Here is a 23,825-nt window from a genome sequence, read left to right as displayed (position 1 = left end):
TGCTTCTGGTTGAAAACAATGCCTCATGCCCATCTCTAAGGAGCTGGGATCATTAGATTTGAGTTTATAAATCAAGCCTTGAAAACTGATTGTTTGCTTGCAGAAATTAGTTAGGGGCTGTATCATATTAAGCTAATTAGTCTTATTAACCCTTGATTACAGACAGCCTAACACAGTCCCTGGCATAACCCTAACCCTCAATCAGTGTATGTGGGGTTTCAAGTAACTGCCATGATTATACCTATAACACTAGCTATCCTGGGTAACAAGTGTGGGTCTAGCCCTCCTCGTATAGAATCTCCTATGAGGCAGGCTCTGTGATTAGCCCATTTTACAGATCTGGCTTTTGAGGTTTATGGTGGTTACCTGACTTTCCATGTTCATTCAGTTGGTAATTAAAAGAGTTACAATTAGGCTATTGCTGTAATATTTGCTCTGATGAAAAAGATTCTAAACTAGAAGTTTTCTATAACTGGTTCTGCCACTAATTCATTTATGATTTTTGTTAGGCACTCCCTTCCTATACCTCAGTTTTCTCACCTCAGAAATCTGCTGGTTAGAGTCACTAAATTATCATTAAGGTACAGTACTTTTCTGTGAGTCTGTATGCTACCACCAAGTGATCCACAGTGACCCCCAAGAACATGGTGATCGATGAAGAAAAAACTATTTTCCACTCAACTTTTTAATAAAAATTTAAATTTTATCACAATAGCTAATTACAGTAATCCTTATTAGCAACACAAATCATTATATTTAAGTTTAGTGTGAAATTAAAGTTTTAAATAAACAGATCATATTAAATGACTTGCTTAGGTGTAGTTCGGTTATCAGCCGTGACTACCATACTGCGCATTTCAGTTCAGGGAGGGACATTTCTTTCAAACCACTCGGAATATCTCCACTTTCGGTAAAAAATCTTCATACATCTGAGCAGTTTCCTATCAAAAAATCTCACAGATAGCTATCCTTATTTACCAGTGCAGCAATTCCAAAACTGGATTTTGCAGGTTAATAATAAGTATCACAAAAATCTCTCTTGTAGTCAAGTTAGTATAGGAAATTGTGATATAAATAGGTTTCTGCACCTCAAAGCTTCAGAGAGCCTTTAACATGCTCGTGTGTGTTCAGACTCTATAAGACTGCGCATCTGTGGATGCAGCAGTCCCTAAACTTCTTTGAGCACAGAACACTGAGGGCGGGGGGTGGGAAGGGTGGAGAGAGGGGTGAGTAATGCGCGTATCTCACGGAATAGGGTTCTATAGAATACCTTCTATGGTAGCCTAGTCTAGAAGCTTCCCTTCTCTTGTGACAAGCTACTTCTGATGTGTGTATGTGTTTTCAAATAGAAAGTTTTAAAAGATGTTTGTGCTTTGTACAGTTCCAGTCAGTAGTAACTTCCAAGTGGAACCCCAAGCAGAAGCTAAAAGAGAAAAGCCAGGGTCCGAACCAGTGTATTCTTGTATTTCAGCCCACCCTCCAATCATTATCTCTCTCTTAACAATAGTATTAGGTTTTAGCCTCTGAACAAGTTTGCTTCCACACAGATCCATAGAAAAAAGTGTAGAATTGGAGTGTGATGCAAGAACTATTGACATGCCATTCACTTTTCTTTTTAAATTAATTAATTTATTTATTTTTGGCTGCACTGGGTCTTTGTTGCTGCTCACTGGCTTTCTCTAGTTGCCTAGAGTGGAGGCTACTCTTCGTTGCAGTGCGTGGGCTTCTCATCAAGGTGGCTTCTCTTGTTGTGGCACATGGGCTCAGTAGCTGTGGCTCGCGGGTTCTAGAGCGCAGGCTCAGTAGTTGTGGCGCACGGGCTTAGTTGCTCCGCGGCATGTGGAATCTTCCCGGCCCAGGGATAGAACCCATGTCCCCTGCATTGGTAGGTGGACTCTTAACCACTGCTCCGCCAGGGAAGTCCCTCACTTTTCTTTAATGTAAATGAAGTCCTTGTTTTAAAAAAACTAAATGAGGCTAAATAGAACACTTTTTTAAAAAGTTTTAAAATTTTATTTTTTATTGAAATATAGTTGATTTAAAACTATATTAGTTGTGTTGGTTTCTGGATGTACAGCCAAGTGATTCAGTTATACATATGTATGCATATTCTCTTTCATATTCTTTTCCATTATGGTTTATTACAGGATACTGAATATAGTTCCCTGTGCTATACATTAGGACCTTGTTGTTTATCTATTTTATATATAGTAGTTTGTATCTGCTAATCCAAAACTCTTAATTTATCCCTCCCTCACCCCTTTCTCCTTTGTTAACCATAAGCTTGTTTTCTATGTCTGTGAGTCTGTTTCTGTTTTGTAAATAAGTTCATTTGTGTCATATTTTAGATTTCACATATAAGCAATATCATATATTTGTCTTTGTCCTACTTCACTTAGTATGATAATCTTTAGGTCCATCCATGTTGCCACAAATGGCATTATTTCATTCTTTTTTATGGCTGAGTAACATTCCATGATATATATATATATATATATATATAATCTCACATCTTCTTTATCCATTCATCTGTCAATGGACACTTAGATTGCTTCCATGACTTGGCTATTGTAAATAGTGCTGTTAAGAACATTGGAGTGCATGTATCTTTTTGAATTAAGAGTTTCCTCTGGATATATGCCCAGGAGTGAAATTGCTGGATCATATGACAACTCTATTTTTAGTATGTTAAGGAAGCTCCATACTGTTCTCCATAGTGGCTGCCCCAATTTACATTCCCACCAACAGTGCAACACACCCTCTCCAGCATTTATTATTTGTAGACTTTTTAATGATGGCCATTCTGACTGGTGTGACGTGATACCTCATTGTAGTTTTGATTTGCATTTCTCTAATAATTAGCAATGTTGAGCATTTTTTCATGTGCCTATTGGCCATCTGTATGTATGCTAAACAAAACTGTTTCTAGCCAGATCCCAAAATGCTTTAGGAATCTCACGTGGGCCTTTATGTAGATGATATGGGGTTAAAGCCCTTTTTCAGATATAACAAGAGTGGTGATCCTGGGAGGTGGAGCATGAAGTCACTGAGCCCCGTTAGCACCGTGATTCTGGGCTCCAAGATGGAGATAAAGATCAGTGTGGCCAGGACATCAGCTAGAGGCAAGGTGCTAGGGGCATATTCTGACTCAGCTGGAGCCCTGGACACAAACCAGAACTCAATCATGACCTCTTGGGAGCCTTGACCCAAGGGTTTATTTTGATTTCTTGGGAAACGGTTAGGAAACTGACATCTGTTGACATGCATACGTGAATGTGAGATTACTCAGGGGTCTAAGGTTACAGATAGTGGCAAATCCCATCCAAAGTACTGACTCAGGGAAATCCACATTTAGAATTCAAAGAGATAAAATAGGACATTGTGCTTCAAAACCTGATCACTGGTTTAGCTTGCAATCACAAAGCTGCTCAAGTTGGCCTCAGAGCCCTATAAACAGCCCGGTGCCTGCAGCTCTGCATACTGACCCCTCCTGGGCCTTGCCTCCCACAGGATGAGTCTGTTCCTACCTCTGGCGCTCTGCACCCTGGCCGCCTGCTGTGGGGCTGTATCTCCACCCCAGCCAGTCCCCAGCCCCTCGCGTCTCCTCTCCCTTGCCTGCAACAGCTCATATGTGCTGGATATCGCGAACTTCATCCTGCAGGACATCAACAGGGACCGAAAGGACGGCTACGTGCTGAGCCTCAACCGAGTGAGCGATGCCCGTGAGCACACACAAGAGGTAAGTGGCAGTACCCTCTGGGGCAGGTGTTTGCACAATTTGGGGAGGCTGGCCAGGGCACGGGAACCCAGAGACACCTGTTGGCAGGTGTTTTCCAAATCAGGAACCCTGCTGAGTACATGTTGCTCTCCTCTACCAGGGTGCTACAGGTTCTTACTGTTATTAGAAACAAGTGCTAACGGTATCTGCTCAGAAATGTGTGTCCCACCGTTTATAAGAAATCTTCACAAACGTCATAGCCTTTGGCTTTGCCATAATTTTTTGCTGGTATTTAGGAGTTTCTGCTTCATGTGGGTTATGCATTTCTCCTCCCCTTCCCACAGGCTGGTCTGGGGTCTCTGTTCTATTTCACGCTGGACGTGTTAGAGACTGGCTGCCATGTGCTCAGCAGGAGGTCGTGGAAGAATTGTGGGGTGAGGACCTTACATAAATCGGTAAGTACTTGTGTCCAGGAGCTCGAGGGGGAAAACTAGGTGTTCTCTGTCTACAGCATGAAGATGGTTCAATGTGTGCCATCTTTAAATGTCCCTCTTTAAAATCTCCTTGGCGGGGTGCCTATGTGGTTATTCCAATTCTACAGACAAAATAGAGTTTAATCAGAGGGGTGTCTGAGGCTCCTACTGGGGTCATGACACCAGAATTGAAAAGTTGCCCCCAAATTATTTCCTACCTCCAAGACCTTTCTGTAGGCTCTGAGCTAGTGTTTAAATTGAGAAAAAAAGATCTGAAGTGTAGTGCTCTAGAAGCATGTCTAAGGAAAACTGTAGAAGTAATGGAGGGGGAACTTTTTAATTTGTTTTATTTTGCTTTAGTTTGTTTCACTGAACACTGATATGAGATTTGAGGCTGGACACAGGGAGGGCTATGGTATGGGAGCTCTCAGAGGTGCCATGGAAGGATTTCCTGGAATCATAGAACCTAAAGGGAGTCAGAATTGATCCTATTAAAGATGACCATAGAAGAGGCTTGAAAATAACATAGTCAGTTTTCATTTGGTTCTCAGTTATCCTGAGATTATTTTCATTAATTTATATGAAATTTTATGAGTACAGGAGTGTGATATAAGTGTTTAGAAGTGAACTATTTGACCAAGATATCTTTTTCTAATCATTTAACCAAATTTGTCAAACTGCACCTACCTGGTTTTGAAAAGCAAATAGTCTATTTACTGTATTGTGAATTACATTTGTTAAGGTGACACTGGCTGCTGTAACACATACACTAAAAAGCGTATACTGATTGCAAAATGATAGAAGTCGATCCCCATTCACATAAAGTTCAAAATAGAGATTCTCGATCAGGAAGGGGCCTTCCTCCAGGAGTGATTTGGAGACCCAGGTACCTTCCACGTTGTGGCCCTAGACTCTGCTGCCTTCAGCTCGTGGCTTCTGTGGTCCCCATGCTCGTCTGCATCAAGCTATGGAAAGGGAAAGAGCACGGAGGACAGATAGCACGTGAGAGAGCTTTATGGGCTAGACCTGGAAGTGGTTACACATCACTTCTGCTCACCATGCTGTGGTTAGAACTCAGTTACACACAGTCTCACCTAAGCAGGAAGGAGGCTGGGAAGAAGTCAAGCTGTGTCTCAGGAGAAGGTTAAACTGTCTAATGATCAGCTGGCCGTTTCCCCACCCCAAACTACTAAAATTGACCTTAAGTTTCTTGTTCTTTAAAAATGAAATGTCCAGGGCTTCCCTGGTGGCGCAGTGGTTGAGAGCCCGCCTGCCGATGCAGGGGACGCGGGTTCGTGCCCCGGTCCGGGAAGATGCCACATGCCGCGGAGCGGCTGGGGCCGTGGGCCGTGGCCGCTGAGCCTGCGCGTCCGGAGCCTGCGCGTCTGGAGCCTGTGCTCCACAACGGGAGAGGCCACAGCAGTGAGAGGCCCGCGTACCCCAAAAAAAAAAAAAAAAAAAAGAAATGTCCAATTTCATTCTGGGGGTATTTAAAAGTCTTAGTTCATTCCACTGCGTCATAAAATGTATTTGTTGCTTCCAGGTTTATGGTCAATGCAAAGCAATATTTTACATTAATAAGGCAAGAAGAATTTTCTATTTACCTGCTTATAATTGTACTCTTCGCCCAGGTAAGAGATCACTTTGATTTTGTGCATTTTAATAATAGATGGAAAAAGAGTATTTAACTATACTATGCTATAGTGTATAGGGTTTCTCCCATCCTTACTTCCTATTCATTCCAAAGCCAAGTTCTTCATATATCCAACACTTGCACTGCTCCTCTTCCCACAATTAATCTACATTGTGTCCTACATCAAATCCTAAATTTTCAGTCGGACATAAATGGCATAACCTCTTTGACTGGTCCCCAGGCTTCCTTTCTAGCTATTTCTGCCTTATTTCCTTGACTATACCAACTCTGCCCTCCATTCAACTGGATCGCTCACTATTTTCTGAATACACATCACACTTTCCAATCTCTGCATCTTGTTTGTTCTTCTCCCTCTGCTGAGGATGCCCTCCACTGATAACCTCTGCCCTTGGAACTCATAAGCGTTCTTTAAAGATCATTGTCAATGCTGCTTCCTCCACCACGTTCTCTATTCAAGAAACTCCCCCTCCCCTCAAAAAACAAACAAAAAGTGGTGCTTTCCTATTCTACAGCCCTACACAACTTTAACCTAACCATTCATGGAGTACAGACCATGCACTGCCTTGATTTGGGGTCTTCTGTCTTATATTGTGTAGAACGTTTTATCCCTTCTTCCTCTCTGCTACAACTCTCCCCCAGTTCCTATCAAGTGTAAGGAGTCTGTAATATCATTGAATAAATTAATAAATACATAACATTCATTCTGGGTCTCTCTTTGAACAGCAAGCATCCATGGCATGGGAAAATAGGATATGGCTACTCATCAAACTATTATGTGTGTGTGACTCCCCTGGGAGATCTTGTTCAAGTGCAGATTCTGATTCCATAGGTATGGGGCAGGGCCTGAGGTTCTGCATTTCTAACAAGCTCTAGGTGATAATAATGCCGTTGGTTCCTTTGAGAGGGCAACAGATCTAAACCTTCCTGGTTGTGAAGATGAGACTCGCCTAAATTAGAGGACAACAGCCAATAAAACGGATCAGGTCTTAAATGGAAGTCCTAGGTACCTGAGGTATGGGAGGTCAGGAAATGACATGTGTGGATGGTGCCGGGAGTGACAGCTGTGGGTGTAACTTCCCCACAAAATGCCCGAATACATCCAAATAAACACACAGTTGATCAAAACAATGTGCTTGCTTTGTCAAAACAACTTCTAGACAAGTTTCCTAGGCTGACTTTTATACAAGTTTTGCCACCCCCAGCTCCTCCCGATCAGACATTCTAGCTGTACCATTAGTGTGATTATCCTATCCAGTCATACAGTGGTTTGATCAACTTTTATTTTCCAGCTTACTTGCATTTTCTAACCAAAGAGGGTGTGCTTCCACCTTCCATATGTCATTCACTCACTCATTCATTCAGCAGGTATTTACTAAGCACCAACCATGCATTAGACATTATGTTAGGTGTTGGCGACTAAAAGGTAAATAAAACGTGACGGTAATGAAATCCCAACTCAGTCTGCTTTACAGAGGCAGTAATGGTGGAAGATATTGAGCTAATTACGAAAATGTTTTTATACCAATATACAGTTGACCCTTGAACAACATGGGTTTGAACTATCATGGTCCACTCATACATGGATTTTTTTTTCACTAAATACATACTGTAATATTACACTATATGCAGTTGGTTGAATCCATGGATGCAGAACTGTGGATACGGAGGGCTGAATGTAAAGTTAAACTGGGATTTTTGGCTGTCTGGAGGGTCAGCACCCCTAACCGCCGTGTTGTTCAAGGGTCAACTGTACTATATTATGTGTTTTTTAACTAAATGCCTAGGGTAAAAAAATTTGTGTAAGGTGAAAAAATATTGCTTTGTTTCCTTTTAAATTATGAAAGTAATACACACTCATTGCAGAAAACTCTGCAGTAAGCTAACTTTCTTTCTAAATAATGCTTTTCCACTCCATCCTTGACAAAGCTGAGCATTATCTTTTTTTCTTTCAATCTCTGCTTCTGTTGTGATCATATGATTTATAGGATTATGTATCATTAAGGAGTTTTATTTTTAAACTTGCTCCCTTTGGCATCAACAGTTTCTCGAAGCAAGATTACCATGATGTGCCCTGACTGCCCCAGCTCCAGCCCCTATGATTTGTCAAACCCCAAGTTCCTGGAAACTGCTACTGAGTCTCTTGCAAGATACAACAATAAGAGCCCCTCGAAGCAGTATTCTCTCGTCAAAATCACCAAGACTTCTAGTCAGGTGAGGCTGAAAGGCCAGTTACAACAATATGTCTCATAACTGTTGCTATCGCTATCGAGGCCCTCTTTTTGATTAGAACCCTAAGAGCCTTTGCTTCATTCCCTACCTTTGGTAACCCTGATGCACATTCAATCATGTTTTAGTTTCTGAGTCATTCCATGGGATTTCCGTTAGAGTTGTGTGGTATGATTTTACTTCATTGCCCTGAAGGCAAGAAGGGAAATGGACTCATAGTCTCCTTGGGTTATTCTACTTAGGTTCACTACTTACTACCACATTCCCATATCTGGTTGACCTTGGACCACTTAGCAAGTCAAGTTCTACTCTGTCTTTTAAGTACAGGAGTGGATGTTGAGTTTTATGGGTTAGGGGAAATGTTCATTTGTACCTGAATTATGTTGATATCTATCATATGGAGAAAAGCTAATTTAAAAACAAATTTACATGAGGAAAAATAAGCTCACCCAGGGGAAGGTTTTTAGAGCCCAGTTAAATCCTTAAGAAGGGAAGAAAGGTATGGTGATTATGTTTTCTAAACAACAAAATCATAATACATGGTTTGATCATGGTGGGGATTACAGGGACAAAAAGAGACCTGTGTTGACAATGACTCTGGGAATGTATGGTTTCTGTAAATATAATGTTGCCAAATCTGACTCATTTCTCCACTTGAGAAGGTTTGATTTTTATTTCTCACATCTTGTCTCCTACCAGTGGGTGTTTGGCCCTGCCTACTTTGTAGAATATTTAATCAAAGAGTCATGTACCAAGTCCCAGGCTAGCAGCTGTGCACTTCAGCCCCCTAACTCTGTGGTGAGTATTGTTGAATGTCTTCATAATTTAAGCTTTGTGCTCACAGATCATCTATATATGTTTGTTGAGCATAAATTATACATGAAGTGTTGTAATGCATGAGATACTTTTCTTCCCCTTAAGGAGCAACTGACTAGTTAGAGATGGCCCAGATGCAATAATATTTGATTGTAAATGCAGTTTTCATCAGCAATGTGATGCCTTTGCCAAAAATGATCATAGGAGGCTATAAAAATATAGACAAATCTCCTCAGTGGTTGGTGGTAGTCCTGCTTTTATCCAAACAGACCCAGTTACATTTGGAATACAGCATGGTGTTCCATTCCTTGGACCACTCTTTAAGAAGGACAAAGTGAAACAGGGCTTCTTTCAAAGAATGCAGCCAAGATGGGGAGGGTGCCCTGAAACTATCTGAAGCACACCTAGTAGGAATGTCAATTGGCAAAATGTATTGTAGCACAATTAGGAAAAATGCAAGCATTTTTCCCCCCTTATTCACTTAGTTATAATAAAATTTTATTAAGATATAATTCACACACCATAAAATTCACCCTTTTCAGGTGTACAAGTCAGTGTTTTTTAGTCTATTCATAGAGTTGTGCTGTCATCACCACTGTCTAATCTTAGAATATTTTCATCAGCCCAAAAAGAAACTCCACATCCATTAGCAGTCATTCCCCTTGCCCTCTCACCTATGCCCCAGGAAGCCACTAGTCTACTTACTGACTCTATGACTACATTTTTTGAACATTTTATATAATGGAATCACACTGTATGTGGCCTTTTGTGTCTGGCTTCTTTCACTTAGCAAAATGTTTTCAAGGGTTATCCTTGTTCAGCATTGATATATCAGTGCTTCATTTCTTTTAATGGCCAAATAATATTTCATCGCATGGATATACCATGTATTGTTTATCCATTCAACAGTTGATTGATATTTGAGTTGTTTCCTCATTTGAGATGTTATGAATAGTACTACTATGAACATTTGTGTATAAGTTTTTTTTCTTTTGGCTTGCGGGATTTTAGTTCCCCAACCAAGGGTTGAACCTAGGCCCATGGCAGTGAAAGCACCGAGTCCTAACCACTGGACGGCCAGGGAATTCCCTGTGTATAAGTTTTTATGTATACATATGTTTTCATTTCTTTTGAGTACACACCTTGGAGTGGGACTGCTGGGTCATATGAGAATTCTGTGTTTAACCTTTTAACTAACTGCAAACTGTTTTCCAAATTGATGGCACCAGTTTCATAATCCCATCAGCAACATGTGAGGGTTTCAATTTCTTCATGCTTTTGCCAATGTTTATTATTATTATCTGTCCTTTTTATTATAGCTATCTTACTGAGTATGAAGTAGTCTCTCATTTTGGTTATATTTGAATTTTCCGAATGGCTAATGATTGAGTATCTTTTAATGTGCTTTTGGCCATTTGTATGTATTCTTTGGAGGAAAGTCTATTCAAATCCTTTGTCATTTAAAACTTAGATTATTTATCTTTTTATTGTTGAATTGTAAGAATTCTTTACATATTCTGGATATAATCCCCTTATCAGATATATGATTTTCAAATATTTTCTCCCATTCTCTGATTTGTCTATTCATTTTCTTGATGATGTTCTTCGAAGTACAAAAATTTTTTAATTTTAATGAAATCTTCTTTATATTTTTTCTTTTGATGAATGTGCTTTTTGTGTCATATCTAAGAATCCATTACTTAATCCAAGATCATTAAGATTTACTCCTCTGTATTCCTCTAAGAGTTTTATAGTTTTAGCTGTAGGTCTCTGACCCTTTCTTTTTTTTTTTTGGCCACACTGCATGGCATGTGGGATCTTAGTTGCATGCGGGATCTTAGTTCCCCGACCAGGGATCAAACCCCTGTCCCTGCATTGGAAGCACAGAGTCTTATCCACTGGACAGCCAGGGAAGTCCCCTCTGACCCATTTTTGAGTTAATTTTTATATATGATATGAGGTAGGAGGTTCAACTTCATTCTTCTTCTTGTGGATCTCCAGTTGTCCCAGCACCATTGGTTGAAAAGGCTATGATTTCCCCCATTTAATTGTATTGACATATTTTTGAAGATCAACTGACTATAAATGTAAGAGGTTTTTTTGTTTTTGAATTTTTTTTTTTGCGGTATGCAGGCCTCTCACTGTTGTGGCCTCTCCCGTTGCGGAGCACAGGCTCTGGACGCGCAGGCTCAGTGGCCATGGCTCACGGGCCAAGCCGCTCTGTGGCATGTGGGATCTTCCTGGACCGGGGCATGAACCCATGTCCCCTGCATCGGCAGGCGGACTCTCAACCACTGCACCACCAGGGAAGCCCTTTTTTCTGAATTTCATTTTATTTATTTTTTTATATAGCAGGTTGTTATTAGTCATCAATTTTATACACATCAGTGTATACATGTTGATCCCAATCTCCCAATTCATCACACCACTACCACACCCCCTGCCACGTTCCCCCCTTGGTGTCCATACGTTTGTTCTCTACATCTGTGTCTCAATTTCTGCCCTGCAAACCAGTTCATCTGTACCATTTTTCTAACTCCATATATATGCATTAATATACGATATTTGTTTTTCTCTTTCTGTTTTTCTCTTACTTCACTCTGTATGACAGTCTCTAGATCCATCCACGTCTCAACAAAAATCCCAATTTCGTTCCTTTTTATGGCTGAGTAATATTCCATTGTATATATGTATCACATCTTCTTTATCCATCTGTCTGTCGATGGGCATTTAGGTTGCTTCCATGACCTGGCTATTGTAAGTAGTGCTGCAATGAACATTGGGATGCATGTGTCTTTTTGAATTATGGTTTTCTCTGGGTATATGCCCAGTAGTGGGATTGCTGGGTCATATGGTAATTCTATTTTTAGTTTTTTAAGGAACCTTCATAGTGTTCTCCATAGTGGCTGTATCAATTTACATTCCCACCAACAGTGCAAGAGGGTTCCCTTTTCTCCACACCCTCTCCAGCATTTGTTGTTTGTACATTTTCTGATGATGCCCATGCTAACTGGTGTGAGGTGATACCTCACTGTAGTTTTGATTTGCATTTCTCTAATAATTAGTGATGTTGAGCAGCTTTTCATGTGCTTCTTGACCATCTGTATGTCTTCTTTGGAGAAATGTCTATTTAGGCCCTCTGCCCATTTTTGGATTGGGTTGTTTGTTTTTTTAATATTGAGCTGCATGAGCTGTTTATATATTTTGGAGATTAATCCTTTGTCTGTTGATTCGTTTGCAAATATTTTCTCCCATTCTGAGGGTTGTCTTTTCGTCTTTTTTATGGTTTCCTTTGCTGTGCAAAAGCTTTTAAGTTTCATTAGGTCCCATTTGTTTATTTTTGTTTTTCTTTCCATTACTTTAGGATGTGATCAAAAAAGACCTTGCTGTGATTTATGTCAAAGAGTGTTCTTCCTATGTTTTCCTCTAAGAGTTTTATAGTGTCTGGTCTTACATTTAGGTCTCTAATCCATTTTGAGTTTATTTCTCTGTATGGTGTTAGGGAGTGTTCTAATTTCATTCTTTTACATATAGCTGCCCAGTTTTCCCAGCACCACTTATTGAAAAGACTGTCTTTTCTCCATTGTATATCCTTGTCTCCTTTGTCGTAGATTAGCTGACCATAGGTGTATGGGTTTATCTCTGGGCTTTCTATCTTGTTCCATTGATCTATATTTCTGTTTTTGTGCCAGTACCATATTGTCTTGATTACTGTAGCTTTGTAGTGTAGTCTGAAGTCAGGGGGTCTGATTCCTCCAGCTCCACTTTTTTCGCTCAAGACTGCTTTGGCTATTCGGGGTCTTTTGTGTCTCCATACAAATTTTAAGATTTTTTTGTTCTAATTCTTTAAAATATGCCATTGGTAATTTGATAGGGCTTGCATTGAATCTGTAGATTGCTTTGGGTAGTATAGTCAATTTCACAATATTGATTCTTCCAATCCAAGAACATGGTATATCTCTCCATCTGTTGGTATGATCTTTAATTTCTTTCATCAGTAGACATAGTTTTCTGCCTAGGTAGGAAACTTTTGCCTTTTGTCTCCCTAGGTAGGTTTATCATAGGTATTTTATGCTTTTTGTTGCAATGGTAAATGGGAGTATTTCCTTAATTTCTCTTTCAGATTTTTCATCATTAGTGTATAGGAATGCAAGAGATTTCTGTGCATTCATTTTGTTTCCTGCAACTTTACCAAATTCATTGATTAGCTCTAGTAGTTTTCTGGTGGCATCCTTAGGATCCTCTATGTACAGTATCATGTCATCTGCAAACAGTGACAGTTTTACTCCTTCTTTTCAATTTGTATTCCTTTTATTTCTTTATCTTCTCTGATTGCCATGGCTAGGACTTCCAAAACTATGTTGAATAATAGTGGTGAGAGTGGACATCCTTGTCTTGTTCCTGATTTTAGAGGAAATGCTTTCAGTTTTTCAGCATTGAGAATGATGTTTGCTGTGGGTTTGTCATATATGGTCTTTACTATGTTGAGGTAGGTTCCCTCTGTGCCCACTTTCTGGAGAGTTTTTATCATAAATGGGTGTTGAATTTTGTCAGAAGCTTTTTCTGCCTATATTGAGATGATCGTATGGTTTTTATTCTTCAGTTTGTTAATATGGTGCATCACATCGATTGATTTGCATATATTGAAGGATCCTTGCATCCCTGGGATGAATCCCACTTGATCATGATGTATGATCCTTTTAATGTGTTGTTGGATTCTGTTTGCTAGTATTTTGTTGAGGATTTTTGCATCTATATTCATCAGTGATATTGGTCTGTAATTTTCTTTTTTTGTAGTATCTTTGTCTGGTTTTGGTGTCAGGGTGATGGTGGCCTCATAGAATGAGTTTGGGAGTGTTCCTTCCTCTGCAATTTTTTGCAAGAGTTTGAGAAAGATGGGTGTTAGCTCTTCTCTAAATGTTTGATAGAATTCACCTGTGAAGCCATCTGGTCCTGGGCTTTTGTTTGTTGGAAGATTTTTAATCACAGTTTCTATTTCATTACTTATGATTGGTCTGTTCATATTTTCTATTTCTTCTTGGTTCAGTCTTGGAAGGTTATACCTTTCTAAGAATTTGTCCATTTCTTCCAGGTTGTCCATTTTATTGGCATAGAGTTGCTTGTAGTAGTCTCTTAGGATGCTTTGTATTTCTGCGGTGTCTGTTGTAACTTCTCTTTTTTCAATTTTAATTTTATTGATTTGAGTCCTCTCCCTCTTTTTCTTGATGAGTCTGGCTAATAGTTTATCAATTTTGTTTATCTTGTCAAAGAACCAACTTTTAGTGTTATTGATCTTTGCAATTGTTTTCTTTGTTTTTATTTCATTTATTTCTGCTCTTATCTTTATGATTTCTTTCCTTCTGCTAACTTTGGGTTTTGTTTGTTCTTCTTTCTCTAGTTCCTTTAGGTGTAAGTTTAGATTGTTTATTTGAGATTTTTCTTGTTTCTTGAGGTAGGCTTGTATAGCTATAGACTTCCCTCTTGGAACTGCTTTTGCTGCATCCCATAGGTTTTGGATCATCATGTTTTCATTTTCTTTTGTCTCTAGGTATTTGTTTATTTCCTCTTTGATTTCTTCAGTGATCTCTTGGTTATTTAGTAACATATTGTTTAGCCTCCATGTGTTTGTGCTTTTTACGGTTTTTTCCCTGTAATTGATTTCTAATCTTATAGCATTGTGGTCAGAAAAGATGCTTGATATGATTTCAATTGTCTTAAATTTACTGAGGCTTGATTTGTAACCCAAGATGTGATGTATCCTGGAGAATATTCCATGCACACTTGAGAAGAAAGTGTAATCTGCGGTTTTTGGATGGAATGTCCTATAAATATCAATTAAATCTATCTGATCTATTGTGTCATTTAAAGCTTGTGTTTCCTTAATTCTCTGTTTGGATGATCTGTCCATTGGTGTAAGTGAGGTGTTAAAGTCCCCCACTATTATTGTGTTACTGTCGATTTCCTCTTTTACAGCTGTTAGCAGTTGCCTTATGGATTGATGTGCTCCTATGTTGGGTGCATATATATTAATAATTGTTATATCTTCCTCTTGGATTGATCCCTTGATCATTATGTAGTGTCCTTCTTGTCTCTTGTAACATTCTTTATCTTAAAGTCTATTTTATCTGATATGAGTATTGCTACTCCAGCTTTCTTTTGATTTCCATTTGCATGGAATATCTTTTTCCATCCTCTCACTTTCAGTCTGTATGTGTCCCTAGGTCTGAAGTGGGTCTCTTGTAGACAGCATATATATATAGGTCTTGTTTTTGTATCCATTCAGCAAGCCTGTGTCTTTTGGTTGGAGCATTTAATCCATTCACATTTAAGGTAATTATCGATATGTATGTTCCTATGACCATTTTCTTAATTGTTTTGGGTTTGATTTTGTAGGTCCTTTTCTTCTCTCGTGTTTCCCACTTAGAGAAGTTCCTTTAGCATTTGTTGTAGAGCTGGTTTGGTGGTGCTGAATTCTCTTAGCTTTTACTTGTCTGTAAAGCTTTTCATTTCTCCATCGAATCTGAATTAGATCCTTGCTGGGTAGAGTAATGTTGGTTGTAGCTTCTTCCGTTTTATCACTTTAAGTATATCATTCTACTCCCTTCTGGCTTGTAGAGTTTCTGCTGAGAAATCAGCTGTTATCCTTATGGGAGTTCCCTTGTATGTTATTTGTCATTTTTCCCTTGCTGCTTTCAATAATTTCTCTTTGTCTTTAATTTTGGCCAATTTGATTACTATGTGTCTTGGTGTGTTTCTCCTTGGGTTTATCCTGTATGGGACTCTCTGCACTTCCTGGACTTGGGTGGCTATTTCCTTTCCCATGTAAGGGAAGTTTTCGACTACAATCTCTTCAAATATTTTCTCTGGTCCTTTCTCTCCCTCTTCTCCTTCTGGGACCCCTATAATGCGAATGTTGTTGCATTTAATGCTGTCCCAGAGGTCTCTTAGGCTGTCTTCATTTCTTTGCATTTCTTTTTTCTTTATTCTGTTCCGCAGCAGTGAATTCCATCATTCTGTCTTCCAGGTCACTTATCCGTTCTTCTGCCTCAGTTATTCTGCTATTGATTCCTTCTAGTGTAGTTTTCATTTCAGTTATTTTATTGCTCATCTCTATTTGTTTGTTCTTTAATTCTTCTAGGTCTTTGTTAAGCATTTCTTGCATATTCTCGATCTTTGCCTCCATTCTTTTTCTGAGGTCCTGGATCATCTTCACTATCATTATTCTGAATTCTTTTTCTGGAAGGTTGCCTATCTCCACCTCATTTAGTTGTTTTTCTGGGGTTTTATCTTGTTCCTTCATCTGGTACATAGCCTTTTCATCTTATCTATCTCTCTGTGAATGTGGTTTTTGTTCCACAGGCTGCAAGATTGTAATTCTTCTTGCTTCTGCTATCTGCTCTCTCTGTAAGAGTTTATTTTTGTACCTTCAATTTTACTCCATTGATCTGCATATCTGTTCTTATACCAGTACCACACTATCTCCAATATTATAGTTTTGTAGTAAATTTTGAATTGAGAAGTCTGAGCCCTCCTATTTTGTTTGTCCTATTTAAGATTGTTTTGGGTATTTTGGATTCTTTGCATTTTCATAATAAATCAACTTAAGAATCAGCTTGTCAGTTTCTATCTTTAAAAAGCAGGAAATTTGATAGGGATTTCATTGACTCTGTAGACCAATGTATATAGTAAGTACTGTCATCTTAAAATTAGTCATTCTTCCAGCCCATGAATATGGGATGTCTTTCCATTTGTTTAGGACTTATTTAATTTCTTTCAACAATGTTTTGTAGTCTTCAGTGTCCAAAACTTTCACTTTTTTGTAGAGCTAAGTATTTTTTCCTCTTTGATGCTGATATAATGTATTTGTCTTCTCAATTTTATTTTTGGATTGTTCATTGCAAATATGTAGAAATATAATTGATTTTCGTATTTTGATCTTGTATCCTGTAACCTTGTTGAACTCGTTTTTATAGTTCTAATAGTTTTCTGGTAGAGTCCTTAGGATTTTCTGTATACAAGATCATGTCTTCTACAAATAGTTTTAGTTCTTCCTTTCCAATCTAAATGACTTTTAATTCTTACCTAATTTTCTTGACTAGAACTTCCAGTACAATGCTGAATAGAGATGGGGAGAGCAGACATCCTTATCTTATTCCTGATTTTAGGAGGAAAGCATTCAGTATTTCATCGTTTAATGTGATGGTAACTGTAGGCTTTTTATAGCTGCTTTTTTATCAAGTTGAGAAAGTTCCCATCTAGTCCTACTAGTTTGTTGAATGCTTTTATCAAAAAACAGTGTTAGAGTTTGTCTCATGCCTTTTCTGTGTTAATGAGATAATCGTTTGGTTTTCTTTTTCTCCTTTAATCTATTAGTATTGTACATAACAATGATTTTTTTATGTTAAAACAGACTTGTGCTTTGGGGATGAATCACAGTTGATCATGGTGTATAACCCCTTTTATATGTTTCTGAATTCAGAGTTTTTAAAAAGTTTATTTATTTATTTTTGGTTGTGTTGGGTCTTTGTTGCTGCGTGTGGGCTTTCTCTAGCTGCAGCAAGCGGGGAATACTCTTCATTGCAGTGCACGGGCTTCTCATTGTGGTGGCTTCTCTTGTTGTGAAGCATGGGCTGTAGGCACGTAGGCTTCAGTAGTTGTGGCTCATGGGCTCTAGAGCGCAGGGTCAGTAGTTGTGGTGCACGGGCTTAGTTGCTCCGTAGCATGTGGGATCTTCCCAGACCAGGGCTCGAGCCCATGTCCCCTGCGCTGGCAGGTGGATTCTTAACCACTGTGCCACCAGGGAAGTCCTGAATTCAGTTCGTCAGTGGTTGTTTTTTTCTTTTAAAGATTTTTAATCTCATATTTATAAGAGACATTGCTCTGTAGTTTTTCTGTGTCATATCTGCCTGATTTTCATATGAGTTTAATATTGGCTTCATATAATGAATTGGGAAATTTTCCCTCCTCTTCTGTTTTATTTTGGAAGAATTTGTGAAAGGTTGATGTTCATTCTTCTTTAAATATTTGGTAGAATTCCCCAGTGAAGCCATCTGGGCCTGAGCTTTCCTTTGTGGGAAGATTATTTGATTAATAATTCAATCTCTTTACTTGTTGTAAGTCTATTCAGGTTTTATATTTCTTCTTGAGTAAGTTTTGGTAGTTCATGTCTTCCTAGGAATTTGTCCATTTCATCTAAGTTATCCAATTTTCCAGCATACAATTGTTCATAGTATTCCATTTTTATTTCTGAAAGATTAGAAGTGATGTACCCTATTTAATTCCAATTTTAGTAGTTTGAGTCATTTTTTCTTAGTCTATCTAAAGCTTTGCCAATTTTATTAAGTTTTTCAAAAAGGAATCAACTTTCAGTTTCATTTTTTCTCCATTCTTTTTTTATTATCTAGTTCATTTATTTCCTGTCTACTCTTTATTGTAACCTTCTTTTTGTTTGCTTTGGGCTTAGTTTACTTTTCTTTTTCTAGCTTTTTAAGGTAGAAGTTTAGGTTATTGATTTACAATCTTTATTTGCTTTTAACATAAGCATTTACATCTACAGATTTCCTTCTAAGAAACGATTGAGCTGCATCTCACAAGTTATACATGTTGTTTTTGTTTCCATTCATCTCCAAATATTTTCTAATTTTCCTTGTGATCTCTTCTTTGGCCAATTGGTTATTTAAGAGTGTTATTTAATGTCCACATACTTGTGAAAATTCCAATTTCCTTCTGTTATTCACGTCTAATTTCATCCCATTGTGGTTGGGGAATGTACTCTGTGTGATCTCAATTCTTTTAAATGTATTGAAGCTTGTTTTATGGTTTAACATAAGGTATATCCTAGAGAAAGTTCCATGTACACTTGAGAAGAATGTGTATTCTGCTGTTGTTAGGTAAAGCATTCTGTAATTGTCTGTTAGGTTTAATTTGTTTATAGTGTTGTTCAAGACTTCTGTTTCTTTGTTGATGTTCTGCAAACTTGTTTTATCCATTATTGAAAATGAGGTTTCCAACTATTATTGTTGAATTATCTATGTCTTCCTTGAATTCTGTCAGGTTTTGCCTATGTACCTTGGGGCTCTATTATTAGGGGCATTATATTTATAGTTGTTGTGTCTTTCTAATAAATTGAGACTTTTATCATTATAAAATGTTTTTCCTTGTCACTAGTAACAATTTTTGTCTTAAAGTAAATTTTGTCTGATATTTGTATAGCCATTCCCAGCTCTTTTTTGTTACTGTTTGCATTGTAAATTTTTTCCATCTTTTAATTTTCAACCCATGTGTGTCTTTGAATCTGAACTATGTCTCTCAAAAGTCTTTCATAACCAGTCAATTGAATATTAAGGAATAATTGGGAAAATGTCTTCATCATCTTCTGTAGAATCTCCCTTTCTCACTTCTCAGTGCCATCTTGGGCAGATCACATAGCTTTCTGGTTATATTCGGTAATAAGAACAATTTCACTTAGATTATTAAGATTCACTTTCAGGTATTAAAAATCCCTTTTAGTCAATTCTGAATCAAAACTTCTATCTCACATCCAATTCAAAGCTTTCTCCTCCCTGTAGCTCAAGCCTGACCTAGAGCTTAGAACCTGCTGTGAGGAAGGAGTCAAGGTCTATCCTTTCACTCTTTCTCCCCCTCCTGCAATCATTTATTCATTTATTTAACTGTGGCTCTTCCAAGTTCCAGGAAGAATGAGAGAGGAATTAGAGAAAAGAGTTTAAAGTCTTTTACATAACTGGACCTGCAGTTGTAATTTTCTCTTGGTCTACACTGGCCCTCTGTTTACACTTGAAAAAATGCATACTCTATGACTCTAAAATTTCTCTTCTAGGAATTTACCCTAAGGATATATGAAAATAGCTTCAATGTTTAAACATAAAAAAATAGATTCAGGGCTTCCCTGGTGGCGCAGTGGTTGAGAGTCCGCCTGCCGATTCAGGGGACACGGGTTCATGCCCCGGTCCGGGAAGATCCCACATGCCGCAGAGCGGCTAGGCCCATGAGCCATGGCCGCTGAGCCTGCACGTCCGGAGCCTGTGCTCCGCAATGGGAGAGGCCACAACAGTGAGAGGCCCGTGTACCGCCAAAAAAAAAAAAAAAAATTAGGTTCAATCCAGCTTCTAACAAAAGAGAACTTGTTAAATAACACAGAAGAATATTAGGTAGCCATTATAAAGAAAATCATAGAAAATTATTCAGTGTCATAGACAGATTTTTACTATATATTGTTAAATGACAAAAGAGAGTTATAAAATATTATGAAGAGTATAATTCTATTTTTCTAGAAGAAAAATTATGTATGCTTAGGAAGAAATGTTAGAAGGAAAGAAATCAAATCACTGCAGGAAACGGGTACCTTTCATGTAGTTACAGGTCTTTTTATTTTCTATTTGTTTATCCATATTCTAAATAACTGTTTATTACATTTCTAATAAGAAAACAAACTTATTTTATTTTTAAATAAAGAAAAGTTTAAGGAGATGAGTAGTCTTGTCTGAGAAGCAAAAACTCAGGTGGAACATACATAAAGAGCTGCTATATGAGAGATGAAAACAAGTTTTCTAGTTGACCCAAGGGTAGAAGTGTGGCCAAGAGATAGACCCAGATTTCTGTGTCTGTTCTATAGACACAGATTTCTGCTCAATACAAAGAATTTTCTAATAGAGTTTGTTCCTCAAGAAATCCTGAGTTTCTCTCATTGGAGGTAATTTAGCCTAGTTTGGGTGATTATTTGGTAGGGATGAGCTAAAGAATTGGCTCAGAGCCTACCTATTACATGGTAGGAGCTTCAAAGTGTTGATTGGCTGTGTGTCTATGTAATCAGAAAGCAAGTTGATTTCCATTTATGATCATTGATAATCGTAATACACATGTGACATTGTATTTTCCTTTTTTTAGCCTGTTGGTATTTGCCACGGTTCTCTTACTGAACGAGGCTCAGAAAAGTCGGTCTCTGTGACTTGTGACTTCTTTAAATCAGAGGTATTTTTTAGTCTAATTGGTTGTCTTTCTGTGAATAAAAGAGCAGATTATTTTAGTTGCCCCTACCCTACCCTCTCCTTTTATTTTCCTAAAATCCATGATCACCACTTTATTCAGGGTGTCCTAAGGCCACATCCACAGGGTAGCTAAAAGAAAAACCTGTCACCCTTTCTTTTAGTTACAACATGGTCCATATAGCATAAGTAAGACCCCTGTAGCTTGAGTGGCTCAGGCATCTGAGATATTAAATTCAGTGTCCCAAAGACTCTTACCCTGAACCATAGGTAGAAGTTGTTTCCATGGAAATACTGAATCCTTTTTCAGAAGTATTTATTGAGCACTTACCATAAGGCAGCCTGGTGTAGTTGAAAGGGTGGTTGAGACAGGCCACCTGGGTTCCAGTCCTGTTCTGCCACCTACAAGTTGTGTGAACATGGACAATTTCCTACCTCTCTGAGTCTTGGTTGCCTCATCTATAGAATTGGATTGCAATACCTATCTCCTTCAGATCCCCATGAGAAACAGGTCAGAGGATCTGGTTGAAGGGCACTGCCCTGGGCCTGGCACAGAATAAACAGTCACCAGAGGTGCCTTCTTCTGCCACTACTAGGAGTGGGGAGACACCTTACTAGGGACTTTGAACAAGCCATCTTACCTCTCCGGATCATTGTTCAGCTCTGAAATTTGTGAAGCCTACAGTCAAGCTTCTAAAGGTTTGGTTCCCCCTGGCCCTTATCTGTTTTGCTTTTTAACCATTTATTTATTTAAAATTTTTTTTGGCTTATGGGATCTTAGGTCCCCAACGAGGGGTTGAACCACAGCCCATGGCAGTGAAAGCCTGGAGTCTTAACTACTAGATGCCAGGGAATTTCCTTTAAGCCCTTTAATCAGAGGCCCATCTAGCTAGTCTCCCTTTGAAAACTCCATCAGAAAGGCACAGAAGAGCATAATCTAGTACCAGGCATGGCAGGGATTTTCTTGGAGGACATTCCCTTATTTGAAAGCATTCTTATTTCAGGCTCCCACCCCTAGAGGTGAAAACTCTACTGTTAACCCGAGACCTGTGAACCTGTTCAAGGTGGAAGAGCCCCAGCAGACAAACACAGCTCCCACCAACTCATCAGCCAAAGCTGTGCCCAAAGGAACTGTCCAGTACCTTCCTGACTTGGATAACAAGCCTAAAGGTTCCCAGGGAACGGACCCTGTTGAGGCCTTCCCTGTGCAGCTGGATCTAACCACAGATCCCCAAGGAGAACCACTGGATGTCTCCTTCCTCTTCCTGGAGCCTATGGAGGAGAAGCTGGTTGTCCTGCCTTTCCCCTCAAAAGAACAACACGCTGCTGAGTGCCCAGGACCAGCTCAAGAGGACAATCCTCTTATTCTCCCACCTTGAGAACCACGTGGAGGGTCCTGGGCGACATACTGCCCTACAGGAGATGAGAGGCGTTGGGAAAAGGGGGACGGAGAAACAGTTCAAACATAGAGAAGGCTAATAAAGTATGTCTTTTTGACTCCTCTTGGTCTCATCATGTTGCCCGGAAATGGAAATAAGACTTAACTGTTCCCTTGCACACTGGACTGCATCCCTCCTAAACCACCCAAGGCCCCATGCCATGGATAGATGCCTCTCATATCATCTGCCTCTCTCTTTGTAATGACTTCTTACTTTTAGCTAATTGTTTCTGATATAGGGCCTTACTTAAGAATGTCCTCATCTTTCTGAGGTTAACCTAAAACAAATAGACTGAAGGTATTTCTCCAGCAAAGATGGGTTTATTCAGGATCAGCAGAGGGTTGTGATTCGGGGTCTGCAACTGTGGAGAGCCACATGCAAGCCCCCAAACAGCAAGCGAAGGAAAAGGCCTTCATGGAGAAGGAAGTTGGAAGGGCCATACTAAACAAAAAGTCCGTGGCTTTTCATTGGCTGAGTCCTTGCCAGGAAAGAAACGTCTTTCTTCTTCCTATAGGACTGTACTATCGTCACAGGTGAGAGCTCTCCCTTCTGGTCTCCCAACTCTATGAACTGAGGTTTCTGTTTATTAATTTTTAACCTTTCTCCCCTTTTAATCAAGATCTTTCTCTGAAAGCATCACTGATCAAGAGTCAGGTATTCTAGTTTCAATGGCTTTTTGTCATTCAGTGTCAGGAAGGACCTTTCCTTGGTGTAGTGTCTCAAATCGAAGGGAAAGTACGAAGATTAGAAACCTACTAAGGTCACCTTTAAATGACAAGAAGGGGTAGGAGGGAGAACTCTCAGGCCCTTTTTATCTAAAGTTCATATTTTATCAAGATCCTAGACATTGGAGATCATCTGAAGCATTCTATAATCAAAATTTTGGCAACAAGCTTCCAACAGGCCTGTTCTGGTTATCCTGGGAAAGCTGTCTCATCCACTGTCATCTGCTTCAGTTCTGGGAAATCTTTACTTTCAGGTCACCAGATGATGGGCAGGTCCAATTAGGGTTTGGCACTTTCTTTAGGTGTGTCACTTGAATCCAAGAGTCTATTCCTTGGAGTTTGGTGGCACAAGAGCTGGCTAGCAGTACCAGATAGAGGCCTTTCCATGAGGTTGAAGGAGAGTTCTTCTGGAGACGTCTTTTCAAAATAGATAAAATCTCCAGGTTGCAAGGTGTGATGCTTAAGGTCTTTTTCTCCCGAGGCCACACCGTGAAAAGATTACCTTACCAAAACATGGTTATTTTTAATAGAAACAATTAGGGCCTTGGCGATATTGGAATAGTTCTCCTTTATCAGTTGTGGGGCAAAAGAAGCAGGAGCCAGGTTCATTGGGTGTCCTGTGACCATCACAAAGGGTGAGAGTTTATGAGCTCCAAGATAAGCAGATCTGAGATTTAGCGGGACCAATAGCAATGCTTTTGGTCAGGGTAGTTGGAGAGCCTCTACAGATTTTTCCCATTGAGTCTTCATGATGTTGTCAAACCAGAGGATT

The 23,825-nt window shown here is 39.1% G+C and overlaps 1 protein-coding gene across 1 annotated transcript; it reads left to right on the top strand.

Moving 5' to 3' along the window:
* Positions 1-3,408: 3,408 nt before the first annotated feature.
* Positions 3,409-22,404, top strand: FETUB (fetuin B). The gene is made up of 7 exons (XM_029214811.1): positions 3,409-3,739; positions 4,063-4,173; positions 5,735-5,822; positions 7,887-8,056; positions 8,771-8,869; positions 20,792-20,875; positions 21,894-22,404. Exons 1-7 carry the CDS (start codon positions 3,512-3,514, stop codon positions 22,266-22,268), a joined length of 1,155 nt encoding a protein of 384 aa, XP_029070644.1. The 5' UTR covers positions 3,409-3,511; the 3' UTR covers positions 22,269-22,404.
* The last annotated feature ends 1,421 nt before the right edge of the window (positions 22,405-23,825 follow it).

This window comes from Monodon monoceros, unplaced genomic scaffold (genome assembly GCF_005190385.1).
Source record: "Monodon monoceros isolate NGI ecotype Baffin Bay Population unplaced genomic scaffold, NGI_Narwhal_1 Super_Scaffold_11, whole genome shotgun sequence".
Lineage (NCBI taxonomy): Eukaryota > Metazoa > Chordata > Mammalia > Artiodactyla > Monodontidae > Monodon > Monodon monoceros.
Note: the sequence above shows the minus strand (reverse complement) of the source record. Positions and strands in the feature narration are given on the sequence as shown.